The sequence below is a fragment of the Rattus norvegicus genome, chromosome 3 (genome assembly GCF_021556685.1).
Source record: "Rattus norvegicus strain SHRSP/BbbUtx chromosome 3, alternate assembly SHRSP_T2T, whole genome shotgun sequence".
NCBI classification, from domain to species: Eukaryota; Metazoa; Chordata; class Mammalia; order Rodentia; family Muridae; genus Rattus; species Rattus norvegicus.
This window is the reverse complement of record NC_141536.1, coordinates 113,541,663-113,562,731: the sequence shown is the minus strand read 5'-3', so window position 1 is coordinate 113,562,731 and position 21,069 is coordinate 113,541,663. Positions and strand designations below refer to the sequence as shown.

The window sequence follows — 21,069 nt, the reverse complement described above, 5'->3', positions numbered from 1 at the left end:
AGTGTTTACATAGTTTATTATGTCTTTAAAAAAATAAGGCCCTCTCTCCAAGAAGCTAAGTTTGCAAGGACAAATGGCAGGTGCACATTGAAAAATAAGTGACTTTAAATCTTTTTACTTGCAAACGTTCTGGTGTAATTAATAAAAAACAAACAAACAAACAAACAATTGTCCTTTAAATGAATAATTTCCTAGGAAAAATCACACCTATAACCTTTAATCAAGTTAAAGTTGGATTACACATGTGAAGGGGCTATGCTAGGCCTATTGTGTTTCTTTCTGGAAGTGTTAGGAGCCAGGCAACATTCAGAGCTTCAGAGTCTTATCAATTATGGCATTATAAATGTCCTCAGTCATGGGCACGTATGTTTTTTCTGTGTCATCCATGAAATACAAGGTATCTTTGATGACTGAGGGGTTAAAGCCCTCTTCCATCAGGGTCACTTTGCGGTGTTTAAAAGTCCCGGTGATCTCAATGGTATCCTGAAAAAAATCACACAATCTCCATGTTAGTTGTGATTCGCAGGAAGTTAGGGTGCAGGGCGATGGTGGGGGTTGGCTGCACGCTAGCTCCCTTTCTTCCTGTGAGAGCTGAGTGTGCATCCACACTTCCCGTTTGCGGACGCTCCACACAGGGGCCTCCGTGAGGGATTTGTTTTATTTCCTTAGAGCAGCAGTTTCTCAAGGGAGTTGAGACCCCTTTGGGGGTTAAATGATCCTTTCACAAGGGTCACATATCAGACACCCTGCATATCAGATATTTATATTATGATTCACAGCAGTAGCAACACTATGGCTATGAAGTAGCAATGGAATAATTTTATGGTCGGGGTCACCACAATATGAGGAACTTATAGGGTCCCAGACTTAGGAAGGTTGAGAATCACTGCTTTAGAGCCTCAGACCCCCATGTGGAGTGAAGAGCTGGCAACACTGTGCAGACTGAGCAAAGGAGCACTGGCAGGGCTTCAGGTGGGACATCCTGGCTGTGATGGAAGGAGGAGAGGGGTCGTTTATACACAAGGAGTTCTGCTTTCCCGGTCTGTCATCTATTAGGCTAAAGACTGCCTTCGATGTTATCAGACAGGTCTGAATATATTTCACGTTTCTGTCTTTACCACCTGTGTGCAAAGCAAATGTCAGCCCTTAATGAGCATCAACAGGAGTAGCCTAACACACCCAACACTTCTTGGGACCCTAAGACTTCGTCACACCTTCAGTTACATAACCACAGGGCTCAAAGTCCTCAAAGAGAGGATCAAACCAATTTCATTGACAGTTTGATAGTTTCGAGTTTCTGATGATGCGCAATTAAAATTTCCCTTATAGAGACTCCCCTTGGGCTGGAGAGATGGCTCAGCGTAAGGGCACTGGCTGCCCTTCCAGAGGTCCTGAGTTCAATCAATTCCCAGCAACCACATGGTGGCTCACAACCATCTGTAACATGATCAGATGCCCTCTTCTGGCCTGCAGGGGTACATGCAGACAGAGAATGCATACATAAAATAAATAAATACATAAATAAATACAGCTTAAGCAAGGTCCTGGGTGTTCTCCTTAGCACAGAAAACAAGAAAAGTTAACCAAGAACAGGAGGGCTAGATAATTTCGATTTGAAGTGTCTTGGACAGCTCACCAAACATTGACTTTAGTAGGTGTTTGCTAAGGCTACAGGTGAATAAATTGGCTTCTCATTACAGGGAGGAAAAGATTGCAACAGGTTTCTGTTTGCTCTATTTCTGGCATTTTCCTGTCTTTACTGAACCACAGCACTTCTTCCTGAACTGTTCTGGGAGTATGGTAACAAGCGAATGTGGCCACCATGGATGATGGGGGAACTTCCCTAAGAAAGCCCCTGGGAGAGACTTGAACTTGGAAAGTTAGTTTCCTCACTTGTATTCTCAGGAACCGAGGCCTCGAGTAACTGGGCAGGTACTCCGAGATGTGCTGAAAGAGTTTCTTTCCATTGAACTCGTAGTTTTCTTTCATCTTGATCGAGGCCATCCCGATGCGACCTTCATGACCTGGGAACACAGTGAGAAGCCATTAGCTGGTGACCTCATTCATGAGGCTCTGCCCGGTCAAAGAACTAAGGACCTCGGTAACAACGAACATTAGGTTTCTTTTGAATAGTTCCAATTTTGAGTGTGTTTCCACGTTATTCTATGGTGAATACTACTAGAAATATTAACTAATATTTAAGTAATAAACCTAATAATAGATCTACATTGACTCTTTAATATTTGCCATGGCCTATACTCATTTAATCACAGCAACAACCTTACAAAGAGGTGCAGGCATTCATTAGAAGGATAAAGAAAATTGGGATTTAAAAGCATTCAAGGTCATACAGCAGGACCAGGCAGCGTCAGGGACCGATGCCGGCAGGTAGGCTTCGATTCCTTAGCTTGCGGCTGTCGTTATCCTTAGTGACCTATACAAAGCTATCTGCGTAGGATACTGACTGTTTGCAAAAAGTCCTCAGTCCACTGCCGCGAATAACTGAGCTGGGTTTGTCAATTTGATCACAATGTTGGGCACAAACACTGCCTTTGAGAGTTAGTGGGTCCAAGCTCCTAATGTTAGGCTTTCTTTTTTTTTTTTTTTTTCGGAGCTGGGGACCGAATGTTAGGCTTTCTTGCTCTGCGCTTCAGAGGTGCGCCGGTGAGGGAGCTGCTGTGTGTCCTTCCGCTCATGCCCAGTACTCTCAAGGGAACGTACACCACAGAGAAAACTGATCTGCGGCAGGACTGTTAGTGAAGGTGATTAGAACAATTACTATTGTTTGCTGGTGAGGACAGTGGTAATTAGGTATTAACATATTTTCTACCTGATCCAGCAGACCCAGTGGGAGTCCGGGTCCACTTCCCTGAACTACTTAGCTGTAATCAGATAGGAAGAAGGAGCCGTCCTTGGTCACCTGGGCCCCAGCGTTTGAAATCTCTCCCATGGTGATTGTATGTTTACCCAAGAAACAAAAGGACATAAAAATAATTCCTCCTCACTCATTTTCCCTCTGACCTGCAAGAGGAAGGCAGGGTGCCTGACCCTTTTTCTTAAGGAGTTCTTCATACCTGTCTCAGGAACCTCAAATATCCCCAGTGAGCTGCTCTTACAGCAGAAATAACCTGCCCGGACTGGCTTTTACTCCATGCTCTGACAGTGGCAATGCCTGCCTAACAGTCCCACTGTTAGGACCGAGGCACTGACTCTTACAGTTGTCTTTGACTAATTCAGCGCCAGGAAGAAGGTTCAGGTTATAAAGTTCAGTCCTGATCCGTTCTTGGATGCTGTACTGGCTAACATGGCAGCCACGGCCCACATACGGTTACTAAAACTAAATCAATTACAATTAAGTGAGAGGAAAAACTTCAGATGTTCAGTTGTCCCACCTATATTTTAAGTACTCAGCAGCCACGCTGTGACTGGTGGCTACTACCCTGGATATTTTCATCGCCACAGAAAGTTTTATCGAGAACCGGAAGTTCTGGAGAGTGTTTAGATGGTGCCTGTCTGACACCTCCATGCTAGGTCCCAAAACTAGAAGTTCTCCCCTGGTGTAAAGGTGACCCGTGAGGCTCGAGGTCCCTGCTGGTGCATGGGCACCTGAATCGGGAGGGCCCGCTGCATTTCCAGGGTTAGGTTAACTGTCTATTGTGGCTAGAATCCCTGATGGCAGCCAGAACGACACTGACAATTGAAGCTGGGCAGGGCTTAGAGTTCATCTCTAACCTGTCTTTCAGGCTTCTCAGATGGAGGGGGCCAGCATCCCTTTACATACCTAGCTGGTGGCCAGAGACTCTGGAAATGAGCCCATTTATGGTTGGCCCCTCTGGCTAGGGGGTTTCCGAAAGGCTACCACACTCTTCTTGAGCATTTCAGACTGTGTCAGTTACCTTACAGAGCAACCCTTCGCACAGCTGCTTCTTGCTCTACAGGACCGTCCAGGAGAACGCTGACACCATTTTTTTCCCCTTGTCCTACAAAGTGACTATCGATCCTAGCTCACAGGCTCACTTGGAAGATTCTGGATCCCAAGTTCTAGAAGTTCTGATGCATTAGCTCTGGGATTTACAACTTTTTCCAGGTGACTGTGAGATTGGCTACATTTTGACTTGGATTAAGTGTCTATGCTAGCCTGGAACTCACTATATGGATTGGGCTGACCTTGAACTGACTTACACTTTAGTCCTACTGAGTGCTGAGATCACAGCTGTGCACCATCATGCCCGCATTTTAAAAATTGTGTGAAATATGAAGTTCATCATTTTCACACGTCAGTGGTGTTTAGTATAATCACAGTGCTGTCCGACGATCGTAAATCATAGGACATTTTCATGGTGTCTAAATCCGTATGCTGTATGTAGGGAACTAGGAATGCTGGGCAAGGACTCTGCCACTGAGCCACACCCCTAGACTAGTGTTTTTAAGAGTCATTAGAGCATCAGTTCTTTTTTTTTTTTTTTTTTCTTTCTTCGGAGCTGGGGACCGAACCCAGGGCCTTGCGCTTCCTAGGCAAGCGCTCTACCACTGAGCTAAATCCCCAACCTTAGAGCATCAGTTCTTAACCTGTGGGTGGTGACCTCTTGGGGGTGTTGAAAAAAACCCTTCATGGGGGTCTCATATCAGGCAGATGTCCTACATATCAGATATTTGCATCATGATTCATAACAGTAGCAAAAATTAGTTATGAGGTAGCAATGAAATAATTTTATGGTTTGGGGTCACCACAACATGAAGAACTGCATTAAAGGGCTACAGCATTAGGAAGGTTGTGAACCGAGGTGCTAAAGGGATTTAGAAGTACAGCTTTCTGGGTCCACCCATTCAGCAGGTCTAGCTGGGTCTGACATTTCAGTTTCAGCAAGTTCTTGGGTATGGTGATTTTGCCTGTCTGAGACTCTGCTTTGAGGAATACTGGGCTTTCAATCCATGTTCCAGATTTTCTCAGGTACTTAAGAAAAGTTTTAAGACTTTAGCACTTAGAATCATACCTGCTGCTATAAGAGCTATAAGAGCCTAGGGTGTCTTGGTGGTTGAGACCATGACTTGGACACGTGTTATTGTAGCATTTTTCTCCAGACAAACTGAGGAATATTCCGTACCCTGTCAAGACTCTGTGACCTGAGATGTGGCTATGCTTCCCATCCATCACATCATTGTCATTAGATCCTAGGGACACAGGTAGGAAAGATACCCAGCATGCAGCTGGTGGGAATGTAAATCAGTCCAGCTACTATGGAAACCCATACTACGGATCTAACGTGTGACTCAGCTATCCAGTCCTGGAAGTTCCTGAAAGTTACCAGATTCACTAGGCTGTGCCCTGCCAGAGTAAGCAAAAAAGACTGCCGAGAGTCCCTCTTAGACAAGCCAAACTGCAAAGAAGAATCTCAGACCAGACTTGGAAGAAGCGGACACCAGTAGAATTGCCCAGAAGAGGCACCTGGAGAGGAGACTCTCCAACCTGTTGAGCTGCCTGCAGACTATGCAGTGTGATCTAAGTTCGCAGCTCTGTGAGCTGTCACCCGTGCTGGGGTGGGCTTTGGTGATGCAGCTGTCTTTGAGTAATTTCTGCTCCTTTTAGTAATCCATCACCCATATTTCTGTAAGTAACTCCAATAAAACTCACTGGTTCACTGAATGGGACTTCGGTGACCTCTTCACTTTGGTCTGTCACTGGTTCCCTATGTGGGGTGAGTACATGCACATGTTGTGTTTCCTCAGGAAAAGTTTGCTCACACAACCTATGGCACTGCTGATGTGCAGGAAAAGGGTCGTTTGATTTCCACTTTGAGTAAAGGGTGAGATTCCCCGAAACTCAGCTTTTGAGACAGTTATTGCCTGATACTTTATGTGGGCATTGACTTGAGGAATTGAATCCTCTTTAATATCTACAATTAAAATGACTAATACTCATGACAACCCTAGTATGGTGTGATAAATACATTTGATATTTATGAAACTAAAGTAAATTAATTCTGACGATTTCAACGGCAAGGCCAGTGCTATCCCTAATTTGAGTGACTCATCAAACAGCCAACTCAAAGAAGCCAGGCTTCTCCCCACTCTGCTGGTGGAGTCAGAGCTGTGAACACTTCAGTTGATTCTGAAACTCGAGGTCTGGTCTGGTGTAAGGAACCTGCTCTACAAGAAAAGGCTGAACAAAGTTTGCCTCTTTTCTTTCTAGAGACTGTACGTGTTTCTACTTCAGAGGCAGTACAACAGTTTGCAGCTCCTAAGCTTTCTAGGAAGCCAAACAGAGACCTCAAAACTGGGAGACTTTCCTTGCCAGAGAGCCCTAAATTAAGGAGCAGCTGAACACAGAGGCAGGCCAACAACAGATGCATGGCAATGGTGCACAGAGCAGAGAGAAACTTTCTAAGCCCCAGTGGTCGGCGTCACTTCATTGTCTAGGCAGCAGGAGTAGGCAAGACAAACTTTGGGCTGCTCTTACGACTCTGTTCAGTGTCTTCTACATACCTGGCACGGGCACACCGTAAACATTCACTTCTTCAACAAAATCTACCAGTCCCACAATGTCAGCGACTTCCGTGGTAGCTACATTCTCTCCTTTCCACCTGGGAGGAAAGGCAGAGTTAGCTGAGGCCACACTTGCTTTTTGGCCAGTTTCTTTCAGATCTCTGTGAGGTGTCTGGTCTTCCCATTCTGACTCTTAAAACCCTCAACTCACTTGTAGCATTCTGTTGGAAGCAGGAAGGTATAGACCTGGACAGTAAAACGTGGGATCTCAATCTTGTCACACAAAACATGTGAAATTCAGACCTGGCTAAGAAAGTCACTGTCAGAAACAAACCTCAACTTCTTTTTGCTTTGTGCAGGCCTTTCACAGTTCTTCTTTAATGTCTGATTTAATTCAGTGAGTGAATGGCTATTTAGCAGAATTTCGTGGTTATATTTCAAGTTCTCTCAATAACAAAGCTTTTAGTTAAAAGAAAAGCAATTACACTTTTATTCACATAGAGATTGTAATGTTAAGGCCTAGCCAGGTGTTATTTTTCATTTAATTAAAAATTAGAGGGTTTATGAAAATACCCTTTAGATCTCTCAAAAGTATTCGTGTGTCTGTGTGTGATTCTGTACGTGCACATACACAGTCATGCATGCATGTGTGAATGTTTTATAATGTGTGCATAGAGGCCAGAGGAAAACCTTGAGTGTTTGTCCTCAGGCACTGTCTACTCTTTAAAAGCCAACGAGATCTCGCACTAGCATGAAACTCAACAAGTTGGTGAGGGTGACTGACAGACTGGGCCTGCGGGGCGGGTCTGTTTTGCCTCTCCAGGGTTAGATTACAAACATCAATCCCAGCTTTTAAAATGTGAGATCTGGGGACTGTACTTTGGTCCTTGTGCTTGCAAGGCAAAAACTGTATTGGCCATCCCCTCAGCTTCCTGAAGCAATCTCTCAGTGAAGGTGGCATTACATTCCCTGGACCAGAGCATTTTAGGGCTCGGTAAGCACTGAAGATCATTCAGACTTTCAGGAAAAGGGTGAAAACATGATTAATTTATGGCCTTCCCCCCCCTTTTCTGTTGCTTTTGTTAGCCAATTTAAAAAGAAATTGTGATACCAGTGGCCAGGGCCATGGTGAGTCTGGGGGCATGGTTCTCGTTTAACCTTGACCTTTCGACCTTAGACAGCCAAGTTTCATGCTTTCTTGATTCAATCACTCAAGGGTAGTGACCTGTGTCAGACACTAGGCCCCTCCTGTGGCATTCCTTTCTCAGGGAATCCACACAAGAAGGAAGCCTCTGCCAAGAGCTGGGGGACTGAGCGGGATATGGTTAGAAACTCAGATCACCACATGAAGCTCAAGAAGAAGGAAGACCAAAGTGTGGATGCTTCAGTCCTTCTTAGAAGGGGAAACAAAATAATCATGGAGGAAATACAGGGACAAAGTGTGGGACAGAGACTGAAAGAAAGGCCATCCAGAGACTGCCCCCCACCTGGGGATCCATCCCATATACAGACACCAAACCCAGACACTATGGTGGATGCCAAGAAGTGCTTGCTGACAGGAGCCTGGTATGGCTGTCTCCTGAGAGGCTATGCCAGAGCTTGACCAATACAGATGTGAATGTTCAAAGTCAACCATCGGTTTGAGCACGGGGACCACAATCCCATAGGAAGAACAACGATATCAACCAACCAGACGCTCCAAAGCTCCTAGGGACTAAACCACCAACCAAAGAGTACACTGGAGGGACCCATGGGCTTCAACTGCTTATATAGCAGAGGATTGCCAATGGGAGGAGAGGTCCTTGGTCCTGTGGGGGGAGGCGGGAGTAAGTGAGTAGGTCAGGAAGCACCCTCATAGAAGCAGGGGAAGGCAGGATAGGGTGTTTGCAGAAGGGAAACCGGGAAAGGGGACAACATTTCAAATGTAAATAAAGAAAATATCCAATAAAAAAAAAGAGACACTCAGGTCACCATGTACTAAAATGACTTCCAAACTTCCATATGCTAGCCTGAGGGTTTTGTGGGAAACAGATTGGAGAAGGAGGACAGAAGGGAGTGGGATAAAGGCTCTGGACCTCTCACCTCTTTAACCTGATCAACATCACATTAATTTGTACTTGTTTTAATCTAAAAGCAAAAGGCTGTCTGATTAGAAATTTGTGAAATTCCAGGCTATCCTAAGAGTGTCCACTAAATATGCAGGAGACAGAAGGGCTGGAGAGATGGCTCAGTGGTTAAGAGCACTGGTTGCTCTTCCAAAGGTCCTGTGTTCAATTCCCAGCAACCACATGGTGGCTCACAACCATCTGTAATGGGATCTGATACCCTCTTCTGGTGTGTCTGAAGACAGCTATGGTGTACTCATATACATAAAATAAATAAATAAATCTTAAAAAAAAGAGCATTTGGGTGGACTTCAGGCTCCAGAAACAAGAAAGAGATGCCTGCCTATTTTGATTTGTGCTGTGGAGAGAGACACTTTGTATCCTCTCCTTAGTCTTTGGGAATATAGGAGGCCCAAATGTCACACAAAAGACAGGAAAAACTGAAGCCGCTTGGGAGAGTGGCATCTGATTCTGACTTAGGAATAGAGCAAAGTGCGCGGGTGTTTGCTTTGGGTTCAGTAATTCAGAGGAACCGACCGGAAGGTGTCTCCAACTCTGTCGTGAAAATAGATGAAATTTTCACGGTCGATCATCAGGAGATCGCCACTGTTGAAGTAGACGTCTCCTTTCTTAAAAACATCTCTGAGCTTTTTCTTCTCTGTCTGGGTCTTTCCTCCAGCATAGCCAAAAAATGGTGTGAGCTCTGTGATTTTGCAAATCAAGAGTCCAACCTCTCCTGAGACAGAAGAGAGCATATTATTTTTAGTGTCAAGAGATTAAACACATGTTATCACCATTTTATCTTAACATTGATGGCTTATTGAGGGCCCACTGGGCAATAAGTTGGCCGTAGGCAGTGTTCTTTCTTGCTCTCTTGGATATATATGAAGTGTCTCCCATAGGCTTGTGTGTTTGAACTTGACCCCCAGCTGCTGATACTAATTTAGAAGGCTGTGGACCCTTTCTGAAGTAGAGCCTCACTGCAGGGTTCCACTTCCCATCTGTGCTCTGCTTTCTCACAGCAACGTGACCGACTTATAGCCCTGCCATTGCACCTTCACCAGCATGAAGGACTGTGTCTTTTCAACCGTGAGCCAGGACAAGTCCTCCCTCCCCTGTGATGCTTCCTGTTGGGTGTTTGGCCACCGCAGTAAGAAAAGAAGCATACGCAGACATGACTGTGTGCATGTGTCTCACAGACACACATATCAAACCTTATTCTGCACAGTGGTCATCCAGTTGTAATTATTGCTAATCTTTTACTCAACTATGACTTCTACACATGACCACCTAACTAGGCAAATGCATAGTGGGTAAAAACATAAAGATGAGATCCGTCTAAAGCCTTGTAGCCATAGCTGTCTAGACCTTTCCTCAAAGTACCTTACAAGCAAGGTGTTCAACTGATTTAAAAGTATAATTCTTTATTAAGGTAAGCCGGCACCTTCTGTGATTTATACACAGAATACTTTTGAGAATACTTGAATAAACATCCTTTTCCTGCTATTTTTAATAAAATTTACCAGGTGGCAATACTATGTTAGTCCTTGAATGTTGCTTAACCAGGATAATTTTGTGCACAGTTAATTTCGCAGAGTCCACAGTACCTTTGGGGACTTTGATGCAATATCCATTTGCATCACGGACAGGCTCATCCTTCTCCACGTCATACTTGATCAGCTCGTGCCTTACAACTTTCTATCGAAGTAAAGAATATCAACTGAGTTTTGCAGTTTTGGCATGTTTACTTTGTCACAAAAAGCACAGAAAGGACAGACATCACACATACCTGCAGTGCACAGCACGCGTGGGATTTCGAGTCTGTAATTACTACCCAGATCCAGATCCAGAACATTTTCTTTTTTTTTTTTTTCCGGAGCTGAGGACTGAACCCAGGGCCTTGCGCTTACTAGGCAAGTGCTCTACCACTGAGCTAAATCCCCAGCTCTGTAATGTATATAAGTACACTGTAGCTATCTTCAGACACCAGAAGAGGGCCATTATAGGTGATTGTGAGCCACCATGTGGTTGCTGGAATTTGAACTCAGGACCTCTGGAAGAGCAGTCAGTGCTCTTAACCACTGAGCCATCTCTCCAGCCCCCAGAACATTTTCAATTCACTGAGCAAGTTGCTTTCTTCTGCCCTCTTCAGTATGGTTAACCACCATTTTCACTTTTTTTTTTTAACCACCGATTAATTTAAAACCTAGTAAGGAAGTGTGTGCCTATGTGTCTTATTTTAGTTACTATGTCTGTGGACATCGGTACCTGTTGCTGCTCCTCTGGGTGCTGCTGCTGTGGAGAGTGCTAGAGGCAGAGCCAGACCTTGCACGAGCTATGCAGACGTCCAACCTTTGGGCTTTAGCTCTAGCCTTACTAGCCCATTTTTTAACTGATATTCAATTTTCCCTTGTATAAGTATACTATACTCATTCTGTTAATGGATATTTTTAATGAGTACTTGGGTTATTTCTAATTTCGGTCTATTATAAATAAAAGTACTAGGAACATTCTCTTCTGGTGGACAGATTATAAATTTACAGTCTTGTTTGGTCATGTATTAATATACATGTGTAAAGAGAAGTTGGTCAAAAACAAATTTTCATAAAGTCCTCTCTGAGGTCCATAACCCGTTGGGGGTTGGCCTTGATCTCCACACTGGCCTGACACTAACATTCTAGCCTATAGCAGCGTGGCTCAGTAGGGTTGTTCATGACAGTAGGAATATCTGCTCTGCTCAGGGTGGGGTCACCTTCATGTGCCTACTGAACACTTGCCAGGCAGCTGTTACTGTGAATGACAAACTGAATTCAAGCAGTCGCTTTATTGACATTTAAATATTTACACATAGCTAGAGGCTACCTTACTAGACAGCAGAGGCCTGGAGGTCAGGGACTGTGTTGCATTGTGGGTTTGGTGGTGTTGTTGGAGAGGGTCCTTGGACTTGGGAATGGCTTGGGCTCCAACCAGAGTATAAGAAACAGAAGGCTTTATGCCCAAGGTTGTTACACAATAGAGATTTTGCATAGATAACTTAGCAAGTCTCCCATACTAACCCTGAGTTTCCGCTAGGTGGTGGGCTCAATCTTTTACTTTTATCTCTGTTTCAAGATGTTGAGACTGGGGCCTAAGGGATGTACATAACGTCCCAGGGCGACTCAGCTAGCAAGCGGAGTGCTCAGATCTGCCCTTCAGAGTCACAGCAATTCGCATACAGACCGCTGTTCTCATTGCTTTATTGGTCAGTCCCTGGGGGCAGAGGCTGTCTCAGAGATCTGCTGTGGCTGTTTCCTAGTCAGAGACATGGTAATGCTGACTGCACAGGCCAATGGAGGGTCATTATCCATGGTTATCCTTGGAATGACTGACTGACTGCCAAGAGAACAGACTCCTCAGGGTCCCCAGGTCATAAAACAACCAAGAGAGGAAAGAGAAATAAGGTACAGCTTTCTGGTGAACCTATGAAGAGAACATGCATGTTGACCAGAACATCTCGGTTCTCTTGCAGGTCTGGGCTGCTGTTCTTAACCCTATATAGCATTTAAAAAAAACACCAGGGCCGTATTTCACAACAACTGAACCCAAAGGCAAGAGGCTGGGAAACTAATCATATATATATATATATATAATATATATAATAAATTATATAATGTATATATATTTCCCTATGCACATCTCAATTAAGGGAAATACTGCATTTCATAGTGTATAATCAACTCATGAATCAAGCTTTTCTCCCCCACACAAGTACGAATGAAAGGAGGAAGGCTTCACACAGATTCCAAATGCTAAAAGTAGCAAGTTGCTGACCATGAGATGAACTCAAGGCCAACGTCATACAGAACAGGCAAGTTTCTCTTGCTGATACTGGTGGGGCAATGGTTCTGATGCTGCGTCATGATCCAGCTGTAAAGGAATTGGTTCCAAAAGCTAGCTACACATTTGCTCATCTTTTACCGTACTTAACTTTTTGTAGGTAATTTTCTCTTCCAACAGCTCCGATTTTTCTTGGATAGTTCATAAATCCAATGTTGCCTTCAGTGGAAGCGTAGAACTCATAAATGTGAATGTCCCCAAATCTCTTGATGAACTCTCTCCACACATCTCCTCGTAAGCCATTTCCTAGTGCTATTTTCACTTTGTGGTCCCGGTCATTTGGTTTCTATGGTAACAGAGAAGGGTCAGGCCATGTTAACTGTCTAAGAGCTTGAGTTTATATATTCATTGCATTCAGATTCATGTGTTTACTTCATGGTGATAGTTGGCCTTATTTTGTTTCATATTTGTGTCAGTTATAAATTCATCTTAGTATATGCCTTGTCTATCACTCAAAGATACGATGCCCTCTTTCTGCAACATGGCTACCATAGACTGGAGGGCTGGTTTAATAATAAAATGTGCATTTTCCACTTTGACGCAAGAGGAAATAAGCAGACGAGCCAGATAATGCCAACATTAATTCGTATCCAGTATAAAATGTTAATAATTTTCTGACAGGGCTGGTAAATTCCCATGTGCTCAGGGGAAGCTTTCGGAAACACACATTCTTCTACCAGTAGGATTCTGGGTGTTTCGGTTGGTAAAGCAAAAGCTTTTTACGTGGCAGCAAAAAAATTCTGGGAGCCCAACTGAGATGGGGCAGGGGCATTTCCCACAAACCACTGGAAAGCAACAGTGTTAGAGACTAGAGAGGAGTCTGGACCACATTTACCAGGTAACAGCGTTAGAGACTAGAGAGGAGTCTGGACTACATTTACCAGGTAACAGCGTCAGAGACTAGAGAGGAGTCTGGACTACATTTACCAGGTAACAGCATTAGAGACTAGAGAGGAGTCTGGACTACATTTACCAGGTAACAGTGTCAGAGACTAGAGAGGAGTCTGGACCACATTTACCAGGTAACAGTGTCAGAGACTAAAGAGGAGTCTGGACCACATTTACCAGGTAACAGTGTCAGAGACTAGAGAGGAGTCTGGACTACATTTACCAGGTAACAGTGTCAGAGACTAAAGAGGAGTCTGGACCACATTTACCAGGTAACAGTGTCAGAGACTAAAGAGGAGTCTGGACCACATTTACCAGGTAACAGGGTCAGAGACTAGAGAGGAGTCTGGACTACATTTACCAGGTAACAGTGTCAGAGACTAAAGAGGAGTCTGGACCACATTTACCAGGTAACAGGGTCAGAGACTAGAGAGGAGTCTGGACCACATTTACCAGGTAACAGTGTCAGAGACTAGAGAGGAGTCTGGACCACATTTACCAGGTAACAGGGTCAGAGACTAGAGAGGAGTCTGGACCACATTTACCAGGTAACAGTGTCAGAGACTAAAGAGGAGTCTGGACCACATTTACCAGGTAACAGTGTCAGAGACTAGAGAGGAGTCTGGACCACATTTACCAGGTAACAGGGTCAGAGACTAGAGAGGAGTCTGGACCACATTTACCAGGTAACAGTGTCAGAGACTAAAGAGGAGTCTGGACTACATTTACCAGGTAACAGGGTCAGAGACTAGAGAGGAGTCTGGACCACATTTACCAGGTATGTCTAGGGTCACCAGACCTGTTGCAGTTCATCCAGTGCAATGAACTGTCTCCATAGGAGAAGAAGGGAAAGAGAAGGAGTTTGGCTGGCTTCTAGCTGCTCAGGTGGCCTGAGAGAAAGAGCCTTTGCCAGAAATGAAAATCAGGAAGGCAAAGCTGTTCTGTATGTGAAGCCCTAAGAGGATCTAGTGACATCAGAGGTGTTGAGGGGACCACGCTGCTTCCTTCATTTACCTGCGCCCACTTGTTTCGACACCTACAGAAGGGACCCAACCAGCGAGAGTTTAAGGCAGCTTATCTTCTCTAGGAGACCACAGCTCGGTGGAAAAGACAGGTAAGTGAAAGTATAACTTTTTATTTGTAAATTGTGCCTTTATTTGAACAGGAAATGGCCTGGGACAGTAGAGGTGTGCCAGATAACGAGAACTCTCCTCTCATCAAATGGTAATTTATTTGCTTAAACCAGCATGGCTGTGGTGCTTCTGCTCCTCCTCTTCCCCCCCACCCCCTTTCCGTCTTCTTTACTTTTCTTTGATTCAGAGTCTCACTCTGCGGTCCAGAATGGCCTTCAACTTGTACCAATCCACTTGCCTCAGCTTCCTCTAATGTGTGAGCTACCTTGTCCAGGTCTGGAATATAGCACATGCTACACACACACACACACACACACACACACACACACACACACACACACACACAGAGTGAGTGACTGAGAGAGGGAAAGAGAGAGAAAGCGAGAAAGTAAGAGAAAGGGCATCTCTAAGGGGGAAGCATTATGGCAACTAGAAGGCAAATCAAAAGAAACTTTGAATTGGTTCCATGGAGGGCCTAGGAGCAGCAAGTATAGATTTGAATTTTAAGTAGCTTGATTGGCCAAAGGACTAAGGTGGTGAGGCTCACTGTGGCTTTCTAGCTAGAGAAGGGGGCAGAGGTTGTCACTGAAGAAAATAGGTCCCTTGAGCAGTCTTTTTGTGGAGAATGTATAGAGAGTAGTCAGAGTCTCAAGTCAAAGTGGTTTGAGGGCCTTCGCACCTGTGTACATCCTGGGTGTTCTGGCTGCTTAGAAATATAATCAGCTCCACAGGTTGCTGTGTTCTCTTTCACAATTACCACGTACCTGTCAGGCGGTGGACAGTGTGCCTGTTTGCCAGGGCAGTTCTGGCTTATGTTGGCTACTATCCTGGAATGCTGATTACCAATCACGCCCGGATATTACCACTAATTGTAGGGTTCCACTGCCCATAAAAATGTTATTCTCCTCAGAATATCTGTCAGATTTTCAGCCAGTGCCCTTCCTGCTCTCTTCCATGGGAACTCCGAGACTAAAACATTCCAGTATTTGAAAAGTACTTATTTTCACTTCACAATAACCACCTGACCTTGGCGCTCACCCAGGCCTGCGTGACCCTGCACCGGAGCCTTTCCAGGTGTAAATTGGAGACTTTAGTAGTTCCATGTGCAGTGCATGTTCTATTCTCCTCCCACACACGTAGTGCACTTCCTTGTCTAACAGCCTGTCTCTCAGTAGATGTGTCTTCCTTGGAGATCAAATGTATCTGAATCCTCTGGGCCTGTGTTTTGCATACAGCATAATCCTGTGTTTAGATAAGTAACTCCCACCAGGGAATGTTCAGCAGCCTCTGGTTGGGGCATCCACACAAGGGCAGAGCTAAGGGTGCAGATGCCTAGGTGTGTGGGCAGTTGGCCAGCCTTACAGGTGCAGCAAGACACCTGTGCGTGACAGGTAGCTGGGTTTGCAATCACAATGCCATGGGCTCAGTTTTCACAGTACAGCCCAGGGATCCTATTACATTAGCAGAACGGATTAAGGTTCCTGAAGCAAATGAGATCTGGGAACTTCTAAGAGGCTCCATTTTTACTTTTGTCTTTTGCTTGTCAGTAGCTGAGAGTGGTGTGTCGCTCATGCATGCTCTCCCTTCCTTGGGGGACATGGTACATCTTTACCACCGATACCACTTCCCTAAGGAATGGACTTGTGGGTCATTTTCGCTATCATTTCTCTACTGTCTTCACTTTGGAGCTGAGATGAGGCACACAAACACACCTGGGGTGTAGGTTCCCACTGGGATTTAGTGACTAGTCAAAGGTAAGAGGTCAGGGTGTCCTGGGAGGAATGCAGAGAACCAGAAAATTAAAGCAAGCAAAATGTTTTCACCAAGGGCTTGTCTGTATGTCAGCCTTTGGCCTGTATTGCATTACTAAGGTTTCCAAAACACACCAGACAAGACAGATCATAAAGTATTTATCGCATATTTCTAATGAAGAAACAGAGCCTTGGAAAACTTACAGTGAACAGCCCAGGGTCACAAAGATAGCAAAAGGAGTTGTTCCAAAAATCAAATACACACAATTTGGCTTCAGATATTACTCTTTTCAGAGGCACAGGGATAAGAAGTTCAAGGTCAGCCTTGAACTTGCTAGTTTGAGGCCAGACACATGAGGCTCTGTCTAAAGAAAAGAAAGAAAAAAAGAAAGAAAAAAGGAAGGGAGGAATAAAGGAAGGAAGGGAAAGAAGAAAGGGAAAGAAGAATAAAATGAAAGGGGGAGAAAAAAGAATATACAGCATAAAACCAGTACTGAAATGAATAAATTGAATGAAGAATACTGCATTCATTCCATTTCTCTGTCTCAACGCTTTTGCCCTTAGCTTACAGCTCTGAGAAAGATGCTCTCTTAAGAGTTTTTCTTATCGCTACCTTTCTAACATAAATGTTTAAATTTTTTTTCTTTTTTTTTTTCGGAGCTGGGGACCAAACGCAGGGCCTTGCGCTCTACCACTGAGCTAAATCCCCAACCAAATGTTTAAATTTTTATCTCTTGATTCATTGAATCAAGTAGCTTAGATTTCAGGACTGTGCAGCAAGGCCCAGTTTGAAAATATTCTTATTGTAAAACAGATTGATAATACAGCTGGGTATAGAATTCTAGATGGGCCATAACTTTTGCTTAGAATTCTGAGGGCATCACACCTTGTTGTCTCCTTATTTTCAGGGCTACTGTCAGAATTCAAATGTTCTTAGAGAATGATCCCACTGTGCCCCGAATTTTATCCTGTTACTCACCTCTTAGGTTTCGCCTTCCTTGAACCTACCACGTTAGTTCCCTCCATCTTTCAGAATTCTATTCTATGTAGTTCAAGGTTGCAATATCTTTTGGTTTTAAAGTAATATTTGATTATTTGATATGTGTGAGTATCCCTGCATGTATATGTGCATCACTTGCATTCCTGGTGCCAGAGGAGGATAGAAAAGTGTGTCAGAACTCCTGGAACTGGAGTTATAGGTAGTTGTGAGCCATCATGTGGATGCTGGGTATTAAACTCTGGTCCAAATGGAACTTAACTGCTGAGTCATTGGTCTAGCCCTCTCTTAGTTCTTTAGATAATGCAACTTGTACTTTCCTTCCTTGGCTTCCTCATTTCTGTGCAAATTCTAAGAGGCAACAGGTCTTCAATATCTTCAAAAATTCCTAAGTCCATGTTCTTAACACTTACTGTGTTGTACACAAGGGAGGCTCCACCTTCCTGCTTTACCCAAGAGGCCTTTCTCCTCCCAGCAATCCCCAACCCCCTGCAGATCCAACCCCCACACCTCACCCTTCTATGTGAGACTGTTCCACCACACATTTGTCATGTCCTCCTCCAAGGTGCACACTCTGCTCACTTCCTGAAGAGCTGCTTGCAGTTTGATGGCGTCTTCAATATGCTTTTCATGTTCTTCCAGATAACCTGAAGCTACTTTTCTCTGCCTCGATGGAGAAAGTCCATGGGCCAGTCACAGGTCATTGTCACTGGCCAACCCTCCTGATTCTCCTCCTTCCTTCCTTCCTTCCTTCCTTCCTTTCTTTCTTTCTTTCTTTCTTTCTTTCTTTCTTTCTTTCTCTCTTTCTTTCTCCTTCCTTCCTTCCTTCCTTCCTTCCTTCCTTCCTTCCTTCCTTCCTTCCTTTCTCCTGTTTTGCCTCTGTTTACTCTGCACCCTGTACTGGCACACACCACTCTGTTCTGTTTCTACCAGAATTCAGGTGATTCAGGCTGGAAGAGGCCTGAGAGGCCACCATGTATTAAAAGCTGGGCAGACATCAACAGAGAGGTAACGTGAGGTCCTGCAGCTCTCCAACTGTTTCTCTCAGCTCCTACCAGGTATCTTGACTTTTCCTCATGGCTCCCTGACCGACTGACCGCTTCTGGATACCTCCCTGCCTCTCTCTTTGCTCTCCCTGGTCACCCCTGCCCCTGCACCCCAGCATATACACAGAATCTCATCGAGAACCAGAATCTCATTGAGAACCATTTATGTCACTTAGTTCCTGACTAGAGGGCTGGAATTCAGCTTTGGCAACCTCTTGCACTAATATATACCCTTTTCCTAAAGGAGGGGGCCAAAGAGATGTCTCTGCCTTAAGGAATGCTGGCTACTCTTGCAGAAGAACCAGGTTTGGTTCTCAGCACTCACATGGTGGCTCACAACCATATGTAACTCCAGCTCTGGGGGATCCAGTTTCCCCTTCTGATCTCTGCTGGCATCAGGCACACATGTGATACAGGCAAACATGCAGGCAAAGCACACATACACATTAAATATATCTAAAAAGGAAAAAAATTAAATATTTTTGAAGGATAATGTTTTTAGGCAACTGCATCAACCACATAGGAGTAGTCAAACTTCCCACTGAAGACGTGAAGCAGAGCTATCTTTTCAGTGTCAAATGAACGCCCTGCAGGGCAAGGCCCAGATTTTACAAGGGAAGATGGGCAGAACAGATACAGGGGGTTCAACTAAATAAGCACACACCACCTCAGTCAATAGCTTTGCTTTGGTAGTGGCTATCATTTGTTAAGACGTTCACTAGTGACAGACTCTTCGCTATGTGCTTTGTGTCTGCAATCTCATTTTGTCTTCGGACTCCGTATAAGGGAAAACAGTATTATGTCAGTGTTGGCTGCTGGGAAGCTGACATTTTGAGAGGTCCACTACACTGCTCAAATGACAGAGTCAGGGTACAAGCCTGCTGGCTCCAAGGACCTGACGCGCTATCCCTGGGGTAGCACTTCTCCATGCCCTCTGCTCTACTAGGAAAGCTGCTACATGTGGTTAAGAAGAGGGCAGTTTCCACCTTTTAGTGTTTGCTCTGGAGTCTCCGGATGAGCCATGATGTCCCGAGGGGAGTCGTTTGGTTTGCCTGGTCAGTACCCTGTGACTTGGTACTTCGGCTGTTGGTGGTGCCAGCCCCTCTAAGGACAGCCTATACTACTTAGTGGCCCTGAGAGTGAGGCAACTCCTGATGCAGAGTTTGTTTTGTTTTGTTTTACCCAGTCTTTGTTTTTGAGAAGTTCTTACAATTCTTTTATTTAAAAAAATTTTTTTTTTTTGTATGTGAGGTATGCTCACCTCTAGGCATAGGTGCCAGTAAAACCTTCCTTAAACCTTTCCCCGAGTGCACAGAATCTGGATGATCTATAAAGACCCTATAAATTCCTTTATGAGGGCCTTTTGAGATAACTTGGTTCATTCCTTAGAATGCTTACAAGTAATCTGTGCACAGGTAGCGCTTGGGCAACCCCGAGCAGCCGAACCCAGTTCTAGACAAGGGTCCACACACAGAGCACACGTCACAGCACACAGTGTTTTGAAAGTGTAAAAACCGCCATTGTTTTCCAGCATTTGAGATAACATTAGTTGAAAACAGGAAGGGTCTAAGTGTGTACGTGTACACCTGAAGAGCAACAGGACACACAAGCATGTTTATCTCCCCTAGACCAAAGTAGGCTCTTTTAAAAACCAACAGAAGAGTGCACATCCCCCAGGAGACATCTAACTGATAAGGGGTGCTTTACAGCAGAGAAGAAAGGCCAAGATGAAGGGCCCATGCATGTGTCTGGGTACTAATAGATTAGATGTAGTCTGGAGGACCGGGTGAAACACTGATGTGGAAAATGCTCTTAGGAAAAGGCCCTGCCCATAGATAATTATGACCTCTACGTGCCTGTTGAATTAAAAAAAAATTACAATAAGGATGCTAAGCCTGAACATTTTGGGGAAAAAAAGCTCCCCTCAAGTCAAGTAAACATTTATTTTTTTTCTCGCACAGCAAGAACTTAGAGGTTCAGTCAACGGAATATGTTGGCGCCTGGAATGCTGGTTTCTAATCTCCATACTGGGGACCAGGGAAAAAGCCTTTGCATGCAATCTCACTAGAGGGAAGGGTTGAGAGACAACAACTCTCCATGTATGAAGATGTGGTAGGAGCCATGAGGTGCAGCAATAAGACAGAGCATAAGAATGGGCGGGCTCGATGGGCGGGCTCGATGGGCGGGCTCGATGGGCGGGCTCGATGGGCGGGCTCGATGGGCGGGCTCGATGGGCGGGCTCGATGGGCGGGCTTGGATATTGGTAGGAGGGGTCCCAGTGAACTGAACAGGCATTTGGGCAGAGCTGGACTGAGTGAGGAGAGGAAGCTTGGAGGGGGACTGGGAGGCTCCTTTTCATCTTTCTTATCTTTCTTTGCCAGGTTGACTCAAGTAGATATGGAAGTCGAGCGGAGCAGATGCTTACTGATGGCGATTGATCAATTCCATGTGAGTTTTGTTGACCGAACAGCTTAAAGGATTTACAATCTGGAGGATGTACTCTACCGTTCAGTCAAGTGGTTCTCGACAAAGGGGGCCATTTGGCAGTATCTGCAGACACTGTAATTATCATGGGCTAGCACAAGGGGAGGCTACGACTGGTATTTTGGAAATGAAGGTCAGAGATGCCACTAAACATCCTGCCTGGGACGGAATAAGTCCACAAAGCCAAAACTCAGCAGGTCCCAACCAGTAGCAGCAGCAACAGCAGCAATGTTAAGAAACCCTGATCGGGTACCAAGGTAACCACCAGGGACGGTGCAGGGGAGTTCTTATGACTACCTGACACCC

At 44.8% G+C, this 21,069-nt stretch overlaps 1 protein-coding gene across 1 annotated transcript in view; it reads right to left on the bottom strand.

Annotated features, from left to right (window-relative positions):
- Slc27a2 (solute carrier family 27 member 2) overlaps positions 1 to 21,069 on the bottom strand; it is a 37,936-nt gene continuing 16,867 nt past the window's right edge. The window contains 6 exon segments of the mRNA NM_031736.2: positions 1 to 483; positions 1,894 to 2,024; positions 6,484 to 6,581; positions 9,126 to 9,324; positions 10,196 to 10,286; positions 12,556 to 12,750. Of these exon segments, the coding sequence (NP_113924.2) occupies positions 307 to 483; positions 1,894 to 2,024; positions 6,484 to 6,581; positions 9,126 to 9,324; positions 10,196 to 10,286; positions 12,556 to 12,750 (891 nt within the window). The 3' untranslated portion in view covers positions 1 to 306.